The sequence below is a fragment of the Salvelinus namaycush genome, chromosome 10 (genome assembly GCF_016432855.1).
Source record: "Salvelinus namaycush isolate Seneca chromosome 10, SaNama_1.0, whole genome shotgun sequence".
NCBI classification, from domain to species: domain Eukaryota; kingdom Metazoa; phylum Chordata; class Actinopteri; order Salmoniformes; family Salmonidae; genus Salvelinus; species Salvelinus namaycush.
The window spans coordinates 15,222,498-15,243,300 of NC_052316.1; the positions used below are offsets into that span (position 1 = coordinate 15,222,498).

The 20,803-nt window shown below is 42.1% G+C and overlaps 1 protein-coding gene across 1 annotated transcript; it reads left to right on the forward strand.

Annotated features, from left to right (window-relative positions):
* Positions 1 to 2,865: 2,865 nt before the first annotated feature.
* tm6sf2 (transmembrane 6 superfamily member 2) lies at positions 2,866 to 19,057 on the forward strand. Its single transcript, XM_039001863.1, has 11 exons — positions 2,866 to 2,885; positions 3,077 to 3,214; positions 5,290 to 5,393; positions 13,678 to 13,775; positions 14,241 to 14,344; positions 14,687 to 14,769; positions 15,273 to 15,397; positions 15,621 to 15,722; positions 16,430 to 16,522; positions 17,846 to 17,965; positions 18,776 to 19,057. Exons 2-11 carry the CDS (start codon positions 3,135 to 3,137, stop codon positions 19,016 to 19,018), a joined length of 1,152 nt encoding a protein of 383 aa, XP_038857791.1. The 5' UTR covers positions 2,866 to 2,885; positions 3,077 to 3,134; the 3' UTR covers positions 19,019 to 19,057.
* Positions 19,058 to 20,803: the final 1,746 nt, after the last annotated feature.

The following is a 20,803-nucleotide window of genomic DNA, read 5'->3' on the forward strand; positions in this document are numbered from 1 at the left end:
CTGTTCCAGAGAAAGCAGTATATCGTTCTCGTCGGGCTTGTCAGACTCGTTAAAGGAAAAAAAAGATTCTGCCAGTCCGTGGTGAGTAATCACAGTCCTGATGTCCAGAAGTTATTTTCGGTCATAAGAGACGGTAGCGGCAACATTATGTACAAAATAAGAAAAAAGATAAGTAAAAAAACCCGCAAATAAACGAACAAAAAACACCATCGGTTTCGGGGACACGTAAAGCGTCTGCCTTCTTCTCCGGCGCCATTATTACATTTGTGGGAACAATACTGTTGGAAAAGCATTCCAGGTGAAGCTGGTTGAGAGAATGCCAAGAGTGTGCAAAGCTGTCATCAAGGCAAAGGCTGGCTACTCAAATATAATGTTTAAATATTTGTTGAACACGTTCTTGATTACTATATGATTCCATATGTGTTATTTCATAGTTTTAATGTCTTCACTATTTTTCTACAATGTAGAAAATAGTCAAAATAAAGAAAAACCCTTGAATGAGTAGGTGTGTCCAAACTTTTGTCGGGTACTGTATAAAACTACATCCATACTTCCATTCATTTTTTAAAACTGGTACCAGTTTACCTTCAGAGACTCTAGTTAGCTAGTTTGTAGCTCAAACCATTCAGACGCTACATACGTTTTCGTAGATAGCTCTATTTTCACATATGTAGACACTGGTATGGTGCTGGAGATAATGAATATGAGGTTGGAAAGTGTTGGAATTGACTACTAAGAAAAGTTCCAAACCTCCCTGCCAATAACAGATAGTTTTCAGTTTTCCCCTCCCCACTCCCAGAGAGTCATAGCAAAATTCTTGCTTGTGAAATTGCTCTTTGCTAAGAAGATATTTTTGTTTATTTTTTACAATTTTCATTGAAAATGATCAAAGTAAGGTACTTAATTGCTACCCAGAAATGATTTGTTATTGAGGTAAAAACGGCTGCATTGGACCTTTAATGCATCATGATTATCCCACAGTAATAATAACCATTGAGGTCATCTAATAAGCGTATTTCGGTGTGTATAGATTGCTGATTGCTGTCATTTTGGCATCCATCCTTCCCTGCTGAGTTATTAAATGATGCAACTAGAAGAGGTTAAATTGTTTCCAGTAAACACAGCCACTGACTTCCTGGTACAACAGTCCCCTTTTCCAACAAAGGGGGCGTTATGAAGCACAGGGTGAGGTTCATTCAGACAAAAAGGGACAGACAAGGGTGCATTGCTTTGTCTGCACAGAAGTGTATCACCTCTTAGGTTTGTATTTGCCTCAGCAATTCAAATAATGTGTCCCTGGAGTGGGACATAAAGGAGGTGCCAGCCAGTAAGTATTTTACAAACAAAACAAATGATTATCCCAAACTGATAACAACAGGATGGAACAGGGGCATTTTGTGAATCAAATTTGATCTGGCTCACTTCTGGGAATAGTGTTGGAATAGTGTTTTTAGAGATTAGCAATGCATGTCTCCATCTCGAGTGAATAGTTATTGAGTAGTTATAGAGACCTTTTTCCACGTTCAATGACATTTCCTGAAGATCACAATCCAAATTTCATTGTTATGCTCTACCATAGAGAATGATAGCGGCCTCTACTAGCCAAAAGGCCTTATTAGTATGGGCAGCGCCATTGAGGGCTTCCACCATTTTAATGTAGTCAACTGGTTGGTACTTCCAATTTTATTGGCTGATCCCTCCTGGTGACCCTGTTGGAGTCATGTTCAACAGGGATCACACAATTGTGAAGAAAAAAATGAAATACTTCAAAATGGAGATTGCCTCAATGGCACTGCCCATGTTGTCACAGATGCTATGATGGCAAAAATATACAAAGATGAGTCCTCTATCTATCTCTTTGAGCTCTCCTCATTTCCGTGTAGATTTATTGTATGTGTTTATTTGCTTCTTCTTGTTCACAGCTGCCAAAGTTCCCTTGCTGCTGTGATTTCCTTATTACCATATTGGATTAGTTTGTTATTAGTCGTGCCCACACATTACCTGCCTTGCTTTATTTTAGCATTGCCCATAAACTACTCTGAAAATTCCAGCTTGGTGTATATATACTATAATTTTGAATTTGGCGCACTCTGCTGGAAGAAAAGCAAAAGGACATACAATGCCCAATTAGGTATGTTAGGCAAGCAATTGATAATTGGCAGTGGCACAGTCAATCATTTATTTAACATATGCAAATTCTTGTTACAAAAAACACATAATTTGGATGTGGTTTAATTAATTACTGCAGTGGGCTAAATCAGGGTCACACAGAGTGTTTCTTGGTAGTCTTAAACAAATTTACTTTGATACAAAAGTATACACCTTCACACACATGGTTACGGTCTTTAAAAAAAGAAGACACCTGTACCATGTCAGAAATAGAGTTGAAATGTATAACATTTTGAGTTTGGATCTCAATATTAAACTTTATATGCATCACAGAAGACTGAAATATAACAAAACAGTTTGACATAGAAACCTGCTTTTCTGAGTCATTTTTGGGGGGGGATTAATTATGAAAAATAGATGGCGATTTGGTCATTTGACTGCAGGAAAGGATTTTAATGTGTTCATCTCAAATGAGTTCAAACTAAATAGAGAGTAGGCCTAATGTAGTAGACCTAGTACAATGTATAAACCATAAACCCACACATTTGCTTAACACACGAATGTGACTTAACCACACATGGCTTAACACACATGAATGTGAGTTAAGAGGCACGTGAATTACCCCATCTAATGCGATTTATATAAATCTCTGACGAACCCGAATTGCATAACTTGCCCCAAAAGCTCCTAGTTCATTATTTCCCTGTAAATATGCTGTGTCTGCCCGAGGCCAACCATAATTTCAACAATCCACAGGCCAAAACAGTGGCCAGACGGTAAGAATTGATTGATAACATTTGTATTGAGATTGTCTATTTTGTGAAAACTTTTAAAGTATTGCGTGGATATGTTTTTGGCAAATGGTTCAATTATTCATGTGATTTTTCTCAAGACACAGGTAGTTATTAGATCATAGCAGATAATTGGTCAAATGGCAGTTGTATTCCACTTTTGTTTTTCTTTACAGTGGTCGGTGCTAGTGATTCTCCAGGGACCCTTTGGCTGTTTCATCTGCAGTTGAAGAGATGGAGAGATTAGTTTTCTTGTTCTCTCTGATGGCCCTTGCAGTCCTTCACTGCATGAACACCACTCCAGACTTCCAAGAGTAAGTCAATTATGTCATGTCCTATTGTCTACCTATAGAATTGGGTAATTTAAATGTGTTCATACAGTTATACAAATATTTTTTTTAGGCTAGTAGACTTCAATTAATCAATAGCTTTAAACATTGTTTTGGTTCATTTATGAACAAAATTAAAATAGCTCATGAGATTTGAATCAAAGGTCAGTCTTACCAAATGTGTTTTGGAAACTAAATAAAAATGTTAATTAAGTAAAGTCATATTTTGCAAGTTGTAGTGTATGTGGAACTATGACAGAATATTTTGCCGTCTAGGCCAGTAGAGTCTTTGGATGATTGAGAAGTAATGCATTCGAATTTAGGCTACATATTCAAAGATCCAGTTGAGTGGTGCAAGTATGCTCAATACTCTTTGTTACCGCTTGAGGGCACTAGCAGCTCATATGAATAGGCCCCACTGACATTGTTGAGTTTTACGCATAGATTTCTGACCCATAAATCCTTGACAAATCTTTAGTCATGTAGAAACAAGTAATACACTGGCATGTGTAAAACCCATGTAATGATTACATTCAGATTATATGGTGATGGGTGAAAAATAATTAGTTAAAGGGGAAGTCAAAAAAGGTTTGTGAAATCAGATAGAACATGTAAGGACATGTCTTTGACATCTGAAACAATGACTTTCTCTAACCTCTCTGGATGATGAAACATATATTTTTCCTATTTTCTACATTTTGTCAATCCCCAGTCTACCTGTGTTGTCAGACAATTGGGTTAAGATATGCTCTCTCCAGTGTTTAGTTAAGCAGGCTGCCACAGCAGGCCTAATTACATTAAAGTTCCAGAAGGATAGTGGTGACTGTCTGCACCACTCCTCCCGAGCAATTCTTCCATTCCTCAGCGGACATTTCTAATTTCAAGCAGACTGCCATACCCCTCCGTAGCGGATATCTCTACAACTCGTTCAATGTGGACTTTGGCAATCAATAGGCCTACATGCCGTGAGAGGAGTTTGATAAATTGCTGCTGACATGTGTTCTTCCACTTTGCAAACAAACAGTATTGTGTGCATAAATCTTCCAGCGCTGGTGCATTGAGATGCAGCCAGGAAGCTTCCCTTTGGCTTCACAGCATTTGTTTGGCTTCCGTGTACACATTGTACATTTGAGATGGAAGTCATTTTGTTTACATGGAGATGCCCCATAGCACATTCATCTTTTCTGAACACAGTACCTGTTAACTCTGACTGCCAATCATGGTGATGAGTGGTGATCTTACATGCCCCATCCTTTTGCCTCCTACAGCTAAGACCATGATTGATTGGGTCATTGTGGTGATGACCTCTGTTGTTGCTGGGAAACCATTGGAGATCTACATGAAACATGCTTCTTGTACTAGTGATCTGCCATCCCCATGGTGTTAGGGATCAGCAAGTCAAAGTAGCTCTGTTGAAACAAGACCCAGAGTCTGAAGCATCAAAGCAGGCTTTAGCAGTTGACCTCACAGCTTGGGTCAACACAACAGTTGAAATAGACCTTGTGATGTGGGCTACTAATGGCTAGAGATCAAGCAAGCCGTTTGTCCTCACTGAATGTTGCAAACTTTGACACTATCAGTCCAATGCGGCCCCATGTAGCCGTTGACATTAACACATATTCTCTAATTGTCATAGGCAGCTAGCATCCTGCTGTTCTCCTATCTCCAAGGCTTTAGCGTGATTAGAACCCAAACAGAGCGTGCAGCAATTCCCCCAGTCTCCTTCCCTCCGTGAGCCCCATATGTCTGTCTGTCTGTGTGTATCCTCTATCTATCATGCGGTCTCCCATCTCTGCATCATTTCTCCTGGTGCTCCGGTTGTTGGCATAATTATCGCTCCCTCTGTCTGCCCATTCATCACTGCTCACTAATTTAGCACTGCAGAGCAGACTCACCAACTTAGATGGAAACTAATTAGAAAAGAGAATGAGGCAGAACAGCGGAGGGAGATTGCTCTTTAAAAAGTATAGTGCAGGTAAGTTAAGACTTTGCACTATGAATTTGAAAAATATCATGATTTGTCCGCTAGCTAACAGTGTGTTGTAATTTCTTACCTGCAGGCCTGTTGTGATACTGCAGATTGGTATTGCAGTGTTGGTGGTGGTGTGGTTCTTCTATTTCCTTATCACCCGACGCAACCCGCCCAAAGACACCCTTTTCTATGGTATGGTATTAATCATTCTTTCAAGATGATGGCAGATCAAAGGGAAATTAGCAGTTTTATTTGGGTGAAAACTAGTTTAACATTGATGATTTTATTTCCATAACAAAGCACCAATACCTTTAAACAGATCCCCTCTGTGTTACATAGTTAAGAAAGAGCATGAATGACCACTACATACATAAGGCCAACCCCATTGAACAGACTTCCAGAATGTTCTTATCGTCGTGAATTGTTTTCATTGTTTCATTCATTTATACACAAAGCTGCTTATACTGATCAGGATCAGCGTAAAGCTGAAACCCAGACTGACAGACTTGTTAGGCTTGTTCTTACAACACCACAGTTGTAGGAGAGCTGGAAAGACCTGGAACATGAGCCTAAGGGCATGTGAACTCACATGCCGTGCATACACACAATAGATAGCTTACTACTTACTGAATTTACTGATCGTGGATGACTGTCCCATATGGGATGCAGGGCAGTAATGTTGATGCATCATTACCAAATAAGAAGACCAAAAACAACATACATATATGTATATACATACACACAAACACACACATATACATATATATAAAGCAGAAAGCACCAGTGACTCGGTCTCTATAAAAAAGTAGTCAGTTGAAGCAGATGCTAAACTACAGGACTGTTTTGCTAGCACAGACTGGAATATGTTCCGGGACTCTTCTGATGGCATTGAGGACTACACCACATCAGTCACTGGCTTTATCAATAAGTGCATCAAGGACGTCGTCCCCATAGCGACTGTATGTACATACCCCAACCAGAAGCCAAGGATTACAGGCAACATTCGCACTGAGCTAAAGAGTAGAGCTGCCGCTTTCAGGGAGCAGGACTCTAAGCCGGAAGCTTATAAGAAATCCCGCTATGCCCTCCGACGAACCATCAAACAGGCAAATCGTCAATACAGGACTAGGATTGAATCATACTACACCGGCTCCGACGCTCGTCGGATGTGGCATGGCTTGCAAGCTATTACAGACTACAAAGGGAAGCGCAGCCGAGAGCTGCCCAGTGACATGAGCCTACCAGACGAGCTAAATAACTTCTATGCTCGCTTCGAGGCAAGTCACACTGAAACATGCATGAGAGCACCAACTGTTCTGGATGACTGTGTGATCATGCTCTCTGCAGCCGACGAAAGTAAGCCCTTTAAACATGTCAACATTCACAAGGCCGCTGGGCCCGACGGATTACCAGGAAGTGTACTCCGAGCATGCGCTGACCAACTGGCAAGTGTCTTCACTGACATTTTCAACCTCTCCCTGTCGGAGTTTGTAATACCAACATGTTTCAAGCAGACCACCATAGTCTCTGTACCCAAGAGCACTAAGCTAACCTGCCTAAATGACTACCGACCTGTAGCACTCACGTCTGTAGCCATGAAATGCTTTGAAAGGCTGGTCATGGCTCATATCAACATCATTATCCCAGAAGCCCTAGACCAGTGGTCAACAACCTTTTCTGAGTCAAGATCACTTTCTGAGTCAAAATGCATGCCGAGATCTACCAGTCTGATTTTTATTAACATGACTTAAAAAATGTAAGCCTATGCAACATTAACAAATTAAAAACAGTACTGTAGCAATGAAGTTTGTGTAGTAAGCTATAGGCCCAATACATTATCACCGCATACTGGCTTTGCATGAAGTTACCTGCCAATGCATTGTTGTTCGGAACATTTAAAAAAATTATATTTCAAAATTTGAGGTTGGTTATATTTGTATTTATTATGGTTCCCCATTACTCTTCCTGGGGTCAGGCAAAATTAAGGCAGTTTATACAATTTTAAAACATTACAATACATTCACAGATTTAACACACTGTATGATCACAGCTGAGTGAGCATACATTTAAATCATTAGCTATTTATTTTACTTGGCTGATGGTGCCTGCATCTGATGGTCAGTCTCAGCGGAGGGAGAGAGAAGCAGACTGCGGGTCCGTCTCTCAACATTCCTCCACTGACACTGACCAAAAAGGGACACCATCTTCCAGCTGATGGGGAAACTCGAGTCGCACCGCATTATTTCTGCCTCATGCACAAATTCATGTTACTCCTATCTACAGAGAATGTGAAATATTCCTTGATATTAAAAATTACCCAAGCCGCTAATAATAACAACGCAAGCCTATAGATACACTTTCCTACTCATTCATTACTGCTGTTGTAGCGCTGAGTGGAAATAGGAGGAACGCGCATTTTATGGCTTATAAAAGTGTTGACAGTGCTGAGTAAGAACTTAAACATGAACTCACTCACAAAAACAGCAGCTATTTGCTATATTCGTTGACAGTCTCTCTCTAGTCATGGTTTTAAACGTTTTGAAATCTCAATATCAATTTTGCCGCAGCTTTCTTTCTTGCCTGCTACGTTACTGCAGACTCGGTCATCTGAGCAATCTGATTGGCCAGCGGTAGCATAGTGCACTTGATTTCCTCTCCAGGCCCACCGGGAAGGCAGAGTTTGTACCTTCAGACACATGAAATGGCAACAGTTTGCCTGGGCAGCTGAATTGGCTGCAGCTACCACCAACAGCCCGAGACTAATTAAAAAAAATAATAGAAACACAAGGCGTTATCGTTGTGTTTTTGACAGAAATGTTTGGTGATCAACTAGAAATGCCTTGGAGATCGACAAGTCGATTGCGATCGACCGGTTGGTGACCACTGCCCTAGACCCACTCTAATTTGCATTCTGCACCAACAGATCAACAGATGATGCAGTCTCTATTGCACTCCACACTGTCCTTTCCCACCTGGACAAAAGGAACACCTATGTAAGAATGCTATTCATTGACTACAGCTCAGCGTTCAACACCATAGTGCCCTCAAAGCTCATCACTAAGCTAAGGACCCTGGGACTAAACAGCTCCCTCTGCAACTGGATCCAAGACATCCTGATGGGCCGCCCCCAGGTGGTAAGGGTAGGTAACAACACATCCGCCACGCTGATCCTCAACACGGGGGCCCCTCAGGGGTGCATGCTCAGTCTCCTCCTGTACTCCCTGTTCCCTCATGACTGCACGGCCAGGCACAACTCCAACACCATCATTAAGTTTGCTGATGACACAACAGTGGTAGGCCTGATCATGACAAGGATGAGACAGCCTATAGGGAGGAGGTCAGAGACCTGACCATGTGGTGCAAGGACAACAACCTCTCCCTCAACGTGATCAAGACAAAGGAGATGATTGTGGACTACAGTAAAAAGAGGACCGAGCACGCCCCCATTCTCATTGACAGGGCTGTAGTGGAGCAGGTTGAGAGCTTCAAGTTCCTTGGCGTCCACATCAACAACAACCTAACATGGTCCAAACACACAAAGACAGTCGTGAAGAGGGCACGACAAAACCTATTCGCCCTCAGGAGACTGAAAAGATTTGGCATGGGTCCTCAGATCCTCAAAAGAGTTTTGCAGCTGCACCATTGAGAGCATCCTGACGGGTTGCATCACTGCCTGGTATGGCAACTGCTCGGCCTCCGACCGCAAGGCACTACAGAGGGTAGTGCGTACAGTCCAGTACATCACTGGGCCAAGCTTCCTGCCATCCAGGACCTCTATACCAGGCGGTGTCAGAGGAAGGCCCTAAAAATCATCCAAGATTCCAGCCACCCTAGTCATAGACTGTTTTCTCTGCTACCGCACGGCAAGCGGTACCGGAGCGCCAAGTCTAGGTCCAAAAGGCTTCTAAACAGCTTCTACCCCCAAGCCATAAGACTTCTGAACAGCTAATCAAATGGCTACCCAGACTATTTGCACTGCTGCAACTCTCTGTTATTATCTATGCATAGCCACTTTGACAACCCTACCTGCATGTACACAATTGTCTCAATACCTCGACACCGGTGCCCCCGCACATTGACACATTGACTCTGTACCGGTACCCCCTGTATATAACCGCTGTTGTTATTTACTGCTGCTCTTTAATTGTTTGTTTTTCTTATCTCTTACTTTTCTTACTTTTAGATTTTTGGGGTATTTTCTTAACTGCATCGTTGGTTAAGGGCTTGTAAGTAAGCATTTCACTGTAAGGTCTACACCTGTTGTATTCGGCGCATGTGACGAATAAAATTTGATTTGACTTGAGATTGATACATTAGCTTCCGGGCTGGCATTATAAGGGATGTCATGTCAGTCACCTATATCCTGCAATAGGTTCATTCCTAACCACCTGTTACCAGAGGGCACCCTGCTGGCCACGTTTGATGTGGAGAGCTTGTACACAAACGTCCCACACACTGGAGGCTTGTACACGTTGCAAGACTTCCTTCAGCGGAGAGACTCTACCCTTGCTCCATCAAATGATTGCATCTTACAACATACTGAACTGGTATTATCCAATAACTACTTCGTCTTTGAGTCAGACTTTTTCCTTCAAATTCGGGGGGTGTAGCCACGGACTCCCCCTTTCCCCCCAACTATGCAAACCTGTATGTGGGACAATTTGAGGAAGCACTCCTTTACAAAACAGAGACACACCCCCTACTTTCTAAAATCCTCCTATGGAAGAGATGCATAGATGATGTCTTTGTGCTCTGGGAAGGAAGTCAGCAGAAACTAAATTAATTCCAAACTCTGCTAAAGGAGAGCTCTGAATACCTTAAATTCACCATGCAGACTGATGAGAGAAAAAGAAACTACCTGGACTTATGGATCATCAAAGAGAATGATGCATTACACACAGACTTATCCACAAAGCCGCCCACAGATCGCAATACCTTGCTATGTGCGGATAGTATGCATCCCCTTCCCCACAAGAATGGTCTACCATATAGCCAGCTATGCAGAGTTAAACAGATCTGTGGCCACCGGACAGATTTTCACAGCAATGCTAAAAGAATGACAGATAAATTCAAAATGAGAGGCTACAAGGAAAAATCTCTTGATGCTGCAATGATGACAATCTCTCAAAAACCAAGAGAGGAATTACTAAAAACTCAACCAAAGAAGAAAAACAACGCAACCATCTTTTGCACTAAGTACACCACGGGTTCGGAGAGAAAATGAAAGCAATCCTGAAAAAGCACTGGCATTTTCTGCAGTCAGACAAAAAAATTGCACACCTCTTCAAGGAACCCCCACTGGTGGTCTATAAGCGTGGTCGCAATATTGGAGACAGCTTGGTGAGATCTGACCTGCCCCCTGAGCCCACTCAGACACTCTAGACACCCATTCCAAATGGGAACTACAAATGTGGTTCATGTGCACAGTGCAATAGCACTATAAAAACATCCTTCTTCAGACACCCACATACAGATCGAAAAATCCCTGTTAGGGGTATCATCTCATGCAAGACCAAGGGAGTAATCTATCTCATCACCTGTTCATGTGGAAAAGCCTACAAAGGGAGGCTTATTGGATATCCTATCTAAGAACATTGACCCCTAGTGGTCTGAATATTGACTTTGATCTCAGGCCCTTCTTATGAACAAGTCTTTGTTTGATGAACAAGTCTTATAAATTGATATATTCTTTCTACAGCTTATTATCATACACCTAATATGTTCCCCCTGTTGATGATGCTTACTATGCATTAAGGTTGAACCAAAAGATTACATATAACAAATATGAAATTAAATATGAAACAATTAAATATGTGAAATTGAATGAAACAATAATATATGTTGATGCTAATATTATGTACAATATTCAATTATGTTTCCATATGATAACAATAGCCTATTATATTTAATATGCCATACACTATTGTTTTTTTGTTTTTTTTACATTTAACCAAATTCATTCTAATTAACTTAATCATTATGACACACACCTCACTATTGTCATTGGTTGCATTAATTGCACTGTTTGTCTACATAATCTGGTTCAAGTATTTATGACATTACCCTGAGGAAGGCACAGTGATACTGAAATGTTGGTAAATACCCAATAAATTACTGGGAGGTAATATATATGGAGTGTGCGACTCTCTTTATTTTTGATAGTTAATAGTCACATATATCCTGCCATAGGCTTACACACAGGTGGTTAGGAATGAGCCTATCTCCCAGATGCCCTGTGGCTATGCCATGACGTTGTGCCTCATCAGGTGATTCTGAGGAAGGAGAAACAGCCCAGAGCTGAGAATGGCTTCCTGCTGTGATAGAGAAGGATAATCCTCCTATCTTACCTGTTAGACGGCTTAGATAAACCAGACCCTCCAGAGGATTAGAAGGCCACAGGTACCTGGAGAGAGACAGAGTGTGTGTGTCTCTATCGGTGTGTTTATCAGGAGACAGCAACAGCAACGTCAGGGAGATAGTGAGGGATGCAGGATGGCTGTCTGAGCCGTTACACACAGGTGCCGTTACAAGGACATTTGATGATGTACGGGACAGCCAAGCCTTGTATTAAAGTTAATACATGGATTGGGCACCCTATTCCATTTCAAGAAAACATGAGTTCACAGAACTCTATACACACTGGGTATCAAATATTCACCACCTTGGATTTCTTCTAATTTTATTGTGTTACAAAGTGGGATTAGAATTGATTTATTGTCATTTTTTTGTCCACGTGGAAGATTTTTTATTTATTTTTTATATCAAGATTAATGAAAAATAAAACCCTAATATACCTTGATCAGATAAGTATTAATCTCCCTGATACATGTTAGAATCACTTTGGGCAGCGATTACAGCTGTGAGTCCTTCTGGGTAAGTCTCTAAGTGCAGTATTTGTCCATTATTCTTTTCAAAATTGTTCAAGCTCTATTGAGGTGTTGTTAACCGTAGCTAAACAGCAATTATCAAGTCTTGCCATAGATTTTCAAGCAGATTTAAGTCAAAACTGTAACTTGGCCATTCAGGAACACTCACTGTCTTCTTGGTAAGCAACTCCAGTGTAGATTTGGCCTTGTGTTGAAGGTTATTGTCCTGCTGAAAGGTGAATTCCTCTCCTAGTGCCTGGTGTAAAGCAGACTGAAGCAGGTTTTCCTTTAGGATTTTGCCTGTGCTTAGCTCTATCCAGTTTATTTTTATCCTGGAAAAGCTCCCCAGTCTTTCCTGATGTCAAGCATACCTTGAGGACATTATTACTGATGAATGTGTTTGTTTTTTTTGACTGTGTTTTTCTTATTTTTATTTTGATGTGTGTATTTTCTGTAATTTCTGTAAATCAGGGCTTATTTGGAAAAGAGACCTTGGTGTCAGTATGACTTCCTGATGAAATAAAGGTTAAATAAAATACTCATACCATGATGCAGCCACCACCACCACCATACTCATACCATGATGCAGCCACCATCACCACCATACTCATACCATGATGCAGCCACCACCACCACCATACTCATACCATGATGCAGCAACCACCATGCTTCGTCATTTCAACGTCTAATTTTGGTTTACTTTTGGTTGTCATATAACGTGAATTCAATGTGAAATCAACAAAAAAAATGGTAGCAATGGCTACTGGCTGACTGTGGGCAGTTCCTAAAGAGTGTGGATATTGAGGTGGAGAACCACTATGTGTATTGGCTTCACATTACCAACCACTTAGGCAAGGACAGAAGCCCAGTTCATCTCCAGTCCTCTTGATCCCCTGCCACTCATTATGTGTTTCCCAGACCCATATGGGGTTCCAGCCAGGCTCTGACTTGGAGAGATGAGAAGTGCCCTCTCAGCGCCGCTCTGCTCTTAACCCGAGGAAAACTCAACCCACAGCTCCCAATATAAATCTCCCTTCACCCAGCCTACAGCTATAGCAGTATCACCCTCCATAGCCCAGGAAATCAATAACTGGTTGGTTGGAGGGAAATATTTTAAACACAGAGAAAAATCCAGTCTTGTTCAATGCATCTTTATAGGCAGTAATAGGGTTCTGACAGTTTTATTAAGAGTTTCAAAGAGGCAGACAAAGCAGATTGGGTAAGATTGGGTAATAAAGATTGGAGGAAAGAGATTTCTCTTTATCATAATGAGAATAATGATAATTGTTCCTACAGCAGAGCTGCTTGAAATCTAGCTGCTACAGATTTCTACTGAGCTGAATTCTGCAACGATTTGAATGAGGGCCTTTCTTACAGAGCTGAAAAATGCTCAAAAATACAATCGGTGTATGCTAATCGCACCAAAGAAAGTTGAACAGAACAACAGCCACACATTAATCCAAGTAATTTTCTGTTGTGTAATTGAGGCACTTATGTGAAATAACCCCTGTGACGTGTATTCTATAGTACTGTATTGCCTCCTGCTTATTATTGTCCACTTTCACAATATCAGTCTGCCACAGTACTGAATGTTTGCATTGTCTTTACAGTGTTTGCTGAGTTTTCCTTCACTTGTGTCATTGACCTTGTGAGTGCTATGGAACATGATGGTTTTATTTCCGGGTTTATGGAATTCTACCAGAAAACGGTTAGTCTCTAGATTCTCCATCTCAGGACTTAACATCATGCTAGGTCAAATGGAACACTAGTCACTTTAATAATGCCACAATAAGAATGTTTACATATCTCACATTACTTATCTCATATGTATATACTGTATACTGTATACTACACTATCTATTCTTTACTATCTATTGCATCTTAGCCGCTCTGTCACTGCTCATCCATATATTTTATATTTATATATTCTTATCCCATTCCTTTACTAGATTGTGTATTAGATTTTTGTGAAATTGTTAGATATTACCGGTTAGATACTGCTGCACTGTCAGATCTAGAAGCATAATCATTTCGCTACGCTCACAATAGCATCTGCTAACCATGTGTATGTGACGAATAAAATTTGATTTGCTAATAATATATATTTTTTTACTTTAGAATCTGTCTGTTGTTTCAACAGTTTTAGGTTAACGGTTGTATTTGTGTGTTGCAGGGAGAGCCCTATCTGGGTACAGCCTATGCCATCATGATGTGCTACTGGGATGGAATAGTGCATTTCATCATGTACCTCATGATGATACAGCGCTTATGGAACAGGTGTTTGTTGTTCGCTGTGTCACCTTGGTCTTCTAAGGATGATCTACACACTGCACATATACTAGGATTCTGAAACACTCCATTCATTCCTGTACCAATAACTGGACCAATGAAGCAAGAATTGTATTGTATTGTACCTTATAGTCCCCTTCACCAGGAGAGCCGAGACTTCGTACCTCAGGATCGGCCCCAAGCAAGATCCTAGTGTGACCACATTTACGTCCACACATCATCTCATCGTCTCACTGCTGGGTCATTGATTTGAAGCTTTGTAAGACATGGTGTCACTAGTTTTCAGTGATGGGAGCAACATCTTTTGACCATTTTCTTTCCGTCTCTCAGCAAGTCTTACCGCACCCTGGGTCTCTTCTGGGCAGGATCGTTGTTTGCCAACATGAGTGTCTTTGTGACAGGAATTGTTGTAGGTGAGTCTCTCCTTCCCCCCTCCTGTAACCCACAATGGCAGGGTTAATCAACGGTACATCTGTACAGCCTTGTAGAATCAGTGTCATAGTGTAGGCTGCCAACGTAACACATGTGCTTTCCTTTAGAATTTACAGAACAAAGCTAAACTAGGCTCAAAGCATCTGTTCTCTGAGGTTTAAACAGCATAGGGAAGTATTAGAGGATCAAACTAAACTGTGGCTGTGTTCACATCATTTTGAATTTTAGTTGTATATTTGTTCAATGATGCCCTAAAGAGGATTTATTTAGAATATCATTGGAGTTAATTACAAGGTTAGTATAATAAGAAAATAGGCTCAAAGTTATGGTAATGTGGCCTCACCTATTTTTCATGTAAACCTCATGGAAATGTGTCAACTTTAACACGGTTAAAATTAGACTGCTCTACTCTACTTCAGATGTACCCAGTTCCTCCTCATAGTTCTAGGGGATGAAATGCTCTCTATGTTTCCCTCTCTGGCAGGTAAATTTGGATCAGATATCCGTCCCGCCTTCTGGCTCAACATGCCCTTCCTAATGCTTCCAATATGGGGTGCGATCAAGCTGTTCAACCAGCCCAAGAATGGGCCAACCCTCGGTGGATACAGGGTATGATGGAGCAGGGCACAGCTGATTGGCCTGGTGGAATGCGTAGGGCCTGGAGTTTTCCCTGACCCTGTGACCTGACCAGACAAACTAGGACTCAAAAATAGGGCCTTAGTTATGATATATTACTACAAAATCCTTGCTGAAGTGTGTATTTATTACTATGTTATAGTGCATCTGAACTGTCTAAAGAAGCTTCTCCTCCCCTGGTGTTGGTGTCTCCTAGGCCCACTATGATCAGAGTTTTAATCTCATCTGGCGCCCTACAGACCTTCTCCTGGTGCTGCTGCTACTGGGGGCCATGGCCTTCACTCTCTTCAGGGGCTTGGTGAGCCAGCAGGGCCTGAATACACGCTTAGAAATGAAAACTCAAAAATATTGGAAATAAAATAAAACACCCGACATAAAGTCTTATTATATTAGGATTGGTTCAGCCCACCAATTTTAGCACAGCCAAAAGAGTCAATGCATATTGAGTTGATTCCCTCGTGCTAGCTGTCTTTGTACAGCAGTCAAGGATTTGTTTATGATGCATAGATTATGTGCAACACCTGCTGCGCTGGTTCAATCATGTGATATGGGTGTTCTCATCTGACACTTCCCTGGCAAATAGAACATTCAAGATGGTCTGATTTGTGGAAATATGCACATACTTATTTAACTTGCATAGTTTTTTACTGTGATTTTCATCCAGTGCCTCCGCGATGCGTCGTGCCTAAGAACTGCCCTTAGCCGTGGTATATTGGCCATATACCACACCTCCTTGTGCCTTATTGCTTAAATAAACCATGTCTGGTCCATGGGGGACGTGAAAGTGAACAAGTAGGTACTTGATGAAAATCATAGTAAAAATACATGTTTTGTATTACCCGGGGTATACGGTCTGATATACCACGGCTGTCAGCCAATCAGCATTCAGGGCTCGAACCACCAGTTTATAAATTACAATAACTGATCCTACAGACAAGTAGTTTATACAGTGCTCTTGTCAAGAAGATGATCATGTTGTAACCTTCCTCCTATGTGTGCATTCAGGTAGCTCTTGACTCCCCTCTAGAGGCCTGTACCATCTACCTCCGCCAGTACGAGCCCTATCTGAAGGACCCGGTGGGCTACCCCAAGGTTATGGTGGGTACTTTAAGAGACAGAGCATGCCTCTCTGCAGTGCCAGTGGCATTCCTTAATCGTCTCTAACCCACTTTGTTTTAAATAACAACTCCATTCAGAAATCACTTGGAGCTGCCTTGAAGCCTGCCCTATCTCTCTCCTCTCTAGCTGTGTATCTCACAGAAGAGATCACAGAGCCATTTTTCATCATTATGCCACAATGAGAGGGGTGAGAGGCCAGGCTGGTTCATTCTCTCTCATTTGTTAGGCAAGAGAATGTGGTTGTGTCTGGTCCGGTCTCAACGCCTGGGCTTTCTCCGTCTGCTGGGGGATGTTTATTTGGTTTTGTTAGGGTTCTTAGCCGAGTCAATAGGTTATCCAAAGACCTTGTTGTGGCTCCAGTCCAGGCACAATTGCGAAGCATTGATCAGGCAGGGAACTGCATGCTGAGAACTTGATAAGATAATCCTCCTTCCCCTGAGCCCCCCCATCAGCAACACACCGGGTGGGAGGGGTGTGTGTGTGTGTGTGTGTGTGTGTGTGTGTGTGTGTGTGTGTGTGTGTGTGTGTGTGTGTGTGTGTGTGTGTGTGTGTGTGTGTGTGTGTGTGTGTGCTTGCATGTTGGCGTGCTCAAGGTAGCATGTGTGTGTAAATCCCTGTGTGTGTCAAAGCATGTGCGTGTCAATACGGGTGTGTGTGTTGAGTGTGCGTGTGTTGAGTGTGCGTGTATGTGTGTGTTGAGTGTGTGTGTATGTGTGTGGAGTGTTGCGCTGATCTTACACTGACCGACCTTTTTAATCATTGATGGTGATAAACCACGGCATACAGATGACCGGGGCGCGGAAAACAAAGACACTCCTCCAAGGACTGAAGGGCAACGTGTGATTGGTTCTCAGCCTCTGGGCTCAATTCATTAGGATTCATCAGGACCACAGCTCTAGAACAAAAGCCACTGTTCAAAGGCATAATTTGATGCCATTACTTTAACAGCTACCTGACTTTCATGCTCCAAATATTCTGCAAGTGCTTGTGAGTGTCGATGTAATGACCTCTGTATCTGGACAATACAATTTGGACCTGAGTGTGCAGTGTGAAAGCACTTCAAATGTGTGTGTTTGTGTACGTGCATGCGTGAGAGTGTGTTGTCTACGCAGCCAGCACGCAGCAGCGTTCTCTGTATTCTGTGTGAGTACTTGGACTGCTGTAAGGTGTCAGCGCCCTAGAGAGGATGAAGATGTACTGTATTAATTGACCATTGGAGTGTCAGAGTTGTGTGTTAGGGAGGGTCGGCTGAAGTCACCACTGTGATGTAATCCTTTGATGTTACACATTTACATTTTTTAGATGTTGCACTTCCTGTTCTACATGCTGCCTATGCTGGGTGCCTTCATCTACGGACTCGTAGTGCCTGGCTGCACCTGGATGCCTGACTGGACTGTATTCGTTGCTGGAGGCGTTGCCCAGGTAAGATATGGGGGGACATATTTCTGTTATTATTTGTTAATAGCATAGACTACAGCTCCCAGAATGTAATGTGCTCTACGTACAGAGCTTCTACATACTGCTATTACTAGTCATACTAGTGATGACTTGAACAGATGAAGAGGTTGAATCACTTTGCAGTGACTGGGGCCCTGAAAGTTCAAACTGTAGACATTACGCTTGGAGTTAGTGACAGTATAGCTCCCAGTGCTACTTCTCATTGAAATATTTTATTATAGCCAACCTTAATAAGACCTCTTCATGGAGTCCGTGTTCACAATAATAACCAATCAGCCCCATCCTGCAGAGGCCTGCTTCCTGTAATCAAGTTCCTTTCCATACGGGACTAATGGAGGCAAACATCAAACAAGAGACAGTGATCAAAGGCCAGTCCTGTATAGACTTATCTGCAGCCCCTACTATCCCTCCCAACACAAGGGAAAGCCTGCCTCAGAGATTCAGCTATTCTAATAAAAATAATCCTGTGAAACGGAGCTGGGATTGCTGCATCTTCTGCTCAGAGCAGTGCACCAGAGTCTTCTCTCTGAGGTCGGCTGTTATACTGCACTTCGCTGGCTGTAGATACTAATGACTGTTGCAGAGGCTCAAAGTGTAGCAACATATTAGGTTTAAAACTATTCAGTCAAGGCCTTTGTGGGGGGAAAAACAACTACCGGTAACCCTAAAAACGTGAAAATCAAATGACCGGTCAGCTGTGAATATACTGTACAAGTTGCCCTCCTGTTTGGAATAACCCTAAACTTTACCTACTCCTTCCTCTCTCCTCCACAGTGTCAGTGGGCCCACATTGGGGCATCCCTCCACCCACGTACAGTGGCCCCATTCCGGATCCCAGACGAGGCCTTCCTGGCTGTCCTGGCAGCCAACCTGCTGTACGCTGTGATCCCCTCACTCATCGCCATGCGCTGCACCAGTAACACCAACTTCTTCTTGACCGTCACTAAACTTCCTGGGATGGAGGGGATGCCCTGGGTTCCTGATGCTGACACCCTAGTCGAGAAGAAACACAATTAAAGTTTACATACTAATAAAGTTACCAATAAAGATATTCAAATAAGTTTACAGAATTGACTTCTAATCTATAAATTTGTTTCTGTATTAGTTTATGTAACAAGTCCCATAGGGGAAGCAGAGGAGCAAGTAAGTAGATAAGTGTATCATACAAGACAAGACATCATGTTCTCTTAGACCGGGACCCTCCATTGAACTATACTGCAGAGTCAGAGTGAGACACAGACTCCACTTTTCCTGCAGCCTTTAGTTCAGGGCTCTCCAACACTGTTCCTGGAGAGCTTCAACCCTAATCAAGCGCATCAATTAGCTGGTTGACAAGCTGAATCAGGTTAGTTACAACTGGGGTTGGAACAAAAACCTACAGGAGGGGAATTGTCCATGAACAGTGTTGGTGAGCCCTGCTTTAGTTTATACAAACACGGAGGTGTTGACAACCAAATAATATTTTCCCCTTTTCATTAGAAACGAATGCGGCAGCCAGGTACCGGTACTGAGAAATGCTTCCAAAATAACTAACTCCAGTCAAGACATCCTTAGATGCATTTCATTTCAGTATGACAAACAAAGTCGGACAAGATCAAATTCAAGCACCAGGGAGAGAGAAAGAAGGGGAGGGCTAACATCCCCCCCCCCCCCAGTGAGAACAAGCGTCTGAGTGGTGTTCATTCATCTGCTGCTACTTTTCATCAGCAGGGGCTGATTGGCCCACCAGTCAGGGTGTGTTTTTGTGGACGTACATCTCATTCAACATGAGTCCTCATCACTCAACCCTAGTGGAACACAGATCATTGTCGTGTCTGCCTGCCCTTTGGAAAGAAAGTCACTCTCTCAGGCTAGGTATACCAGACGGCTGTTTGTTTGTCATTTTATTTCTCCTCTGTGGCAGTGCCTTCATGACGCTAGCTCTACTCGCTAGCCTGATCCCAGATCTGTATGTGTATGTGCTTTATCATTTTTATCATGACTATCTGACTATCCAGTTACTTGTCATCATGGCTAATGCTATAAACCTATGGAACCAGGTTTGCCCCTTCCTCTCTTCTCTCCCTAAGTGATGTCATTCTGTTCTAGCTATTCTCTGTGCAGGTGGCCCATTGCTCTTCTGATATAAAAAGATCTCGAATGAAGCCCAGGTGTATTGCCTATTTGTATTTTGACACACAAACACTCAACACAACAGAGAAGGAATTACAGTTGATATCCCATTCAACTTGAAACCAAAGGCAAAAAGTTTTGCAGTTACTTCATATTGTCTCTATCAAATGTATAACCTATTTTGATATTTGGCTGTAGATTCAAAGGACATCTATCACTGTCAACATTCCCAAACATTAATGTAATTATATTTACATACTGTATACATTCATAGTGGATGATAACATGAAACCGTATAGAAAAAGCCATGTTCTCTCAAAACACAAACAATAATGGACGCCCTCTCTGTTACATTAGATGGATGTTCCCTTGCTACAGAGAGGGTGTGCAGCATTAATATTCAACACAGTGATAATGTGTTATAAAAAAAGGTCTGTAAACACACTCTTCACCTCCGTCTCTTCAGTAACTAAGTGGCCTCTTATCTGAGTGACATGCACACTCACACACAGGATAATCTAATTAATTCTCCCTCAGCAGCTTTTACATGCTGATGTATGGCAATGAAAAACAAACGGCCTGCTTGCACTCTGTGACAGACCTAAATCAAATCCGGCCCCTATCACAACAGCTCCATCTATTCAGAGGAGCCACTGGGAATATGTGCAGATGTCTGCTCAGCTGTACAGC

Bases quoted from the DNA above. Each gene is read 5' to 3' on its own strand.
- tm6sf2 (XM_039001863.1), top strand. From the start codon at position 3,135: ATGGAGAGATTAGTTTTCTTGTTCTCTCTGATGGCCCTTGCAGTCCTT. The intron at 14,345-14,686 runs GTGTTTGTTGTT...TCCGTCTCTCAG, and splicing joins ATACAGCGCTTATGGAACAG to CAAGTCTTACCGCACCCTGG. The intron at 15,723-16,429 runs GTGAGCCAGCAG...GTGTGCATTCAG, and splicing joins TCACTCTCTTCAGGGGCTTG to GTAGCTCTTGACTCCCCTCT.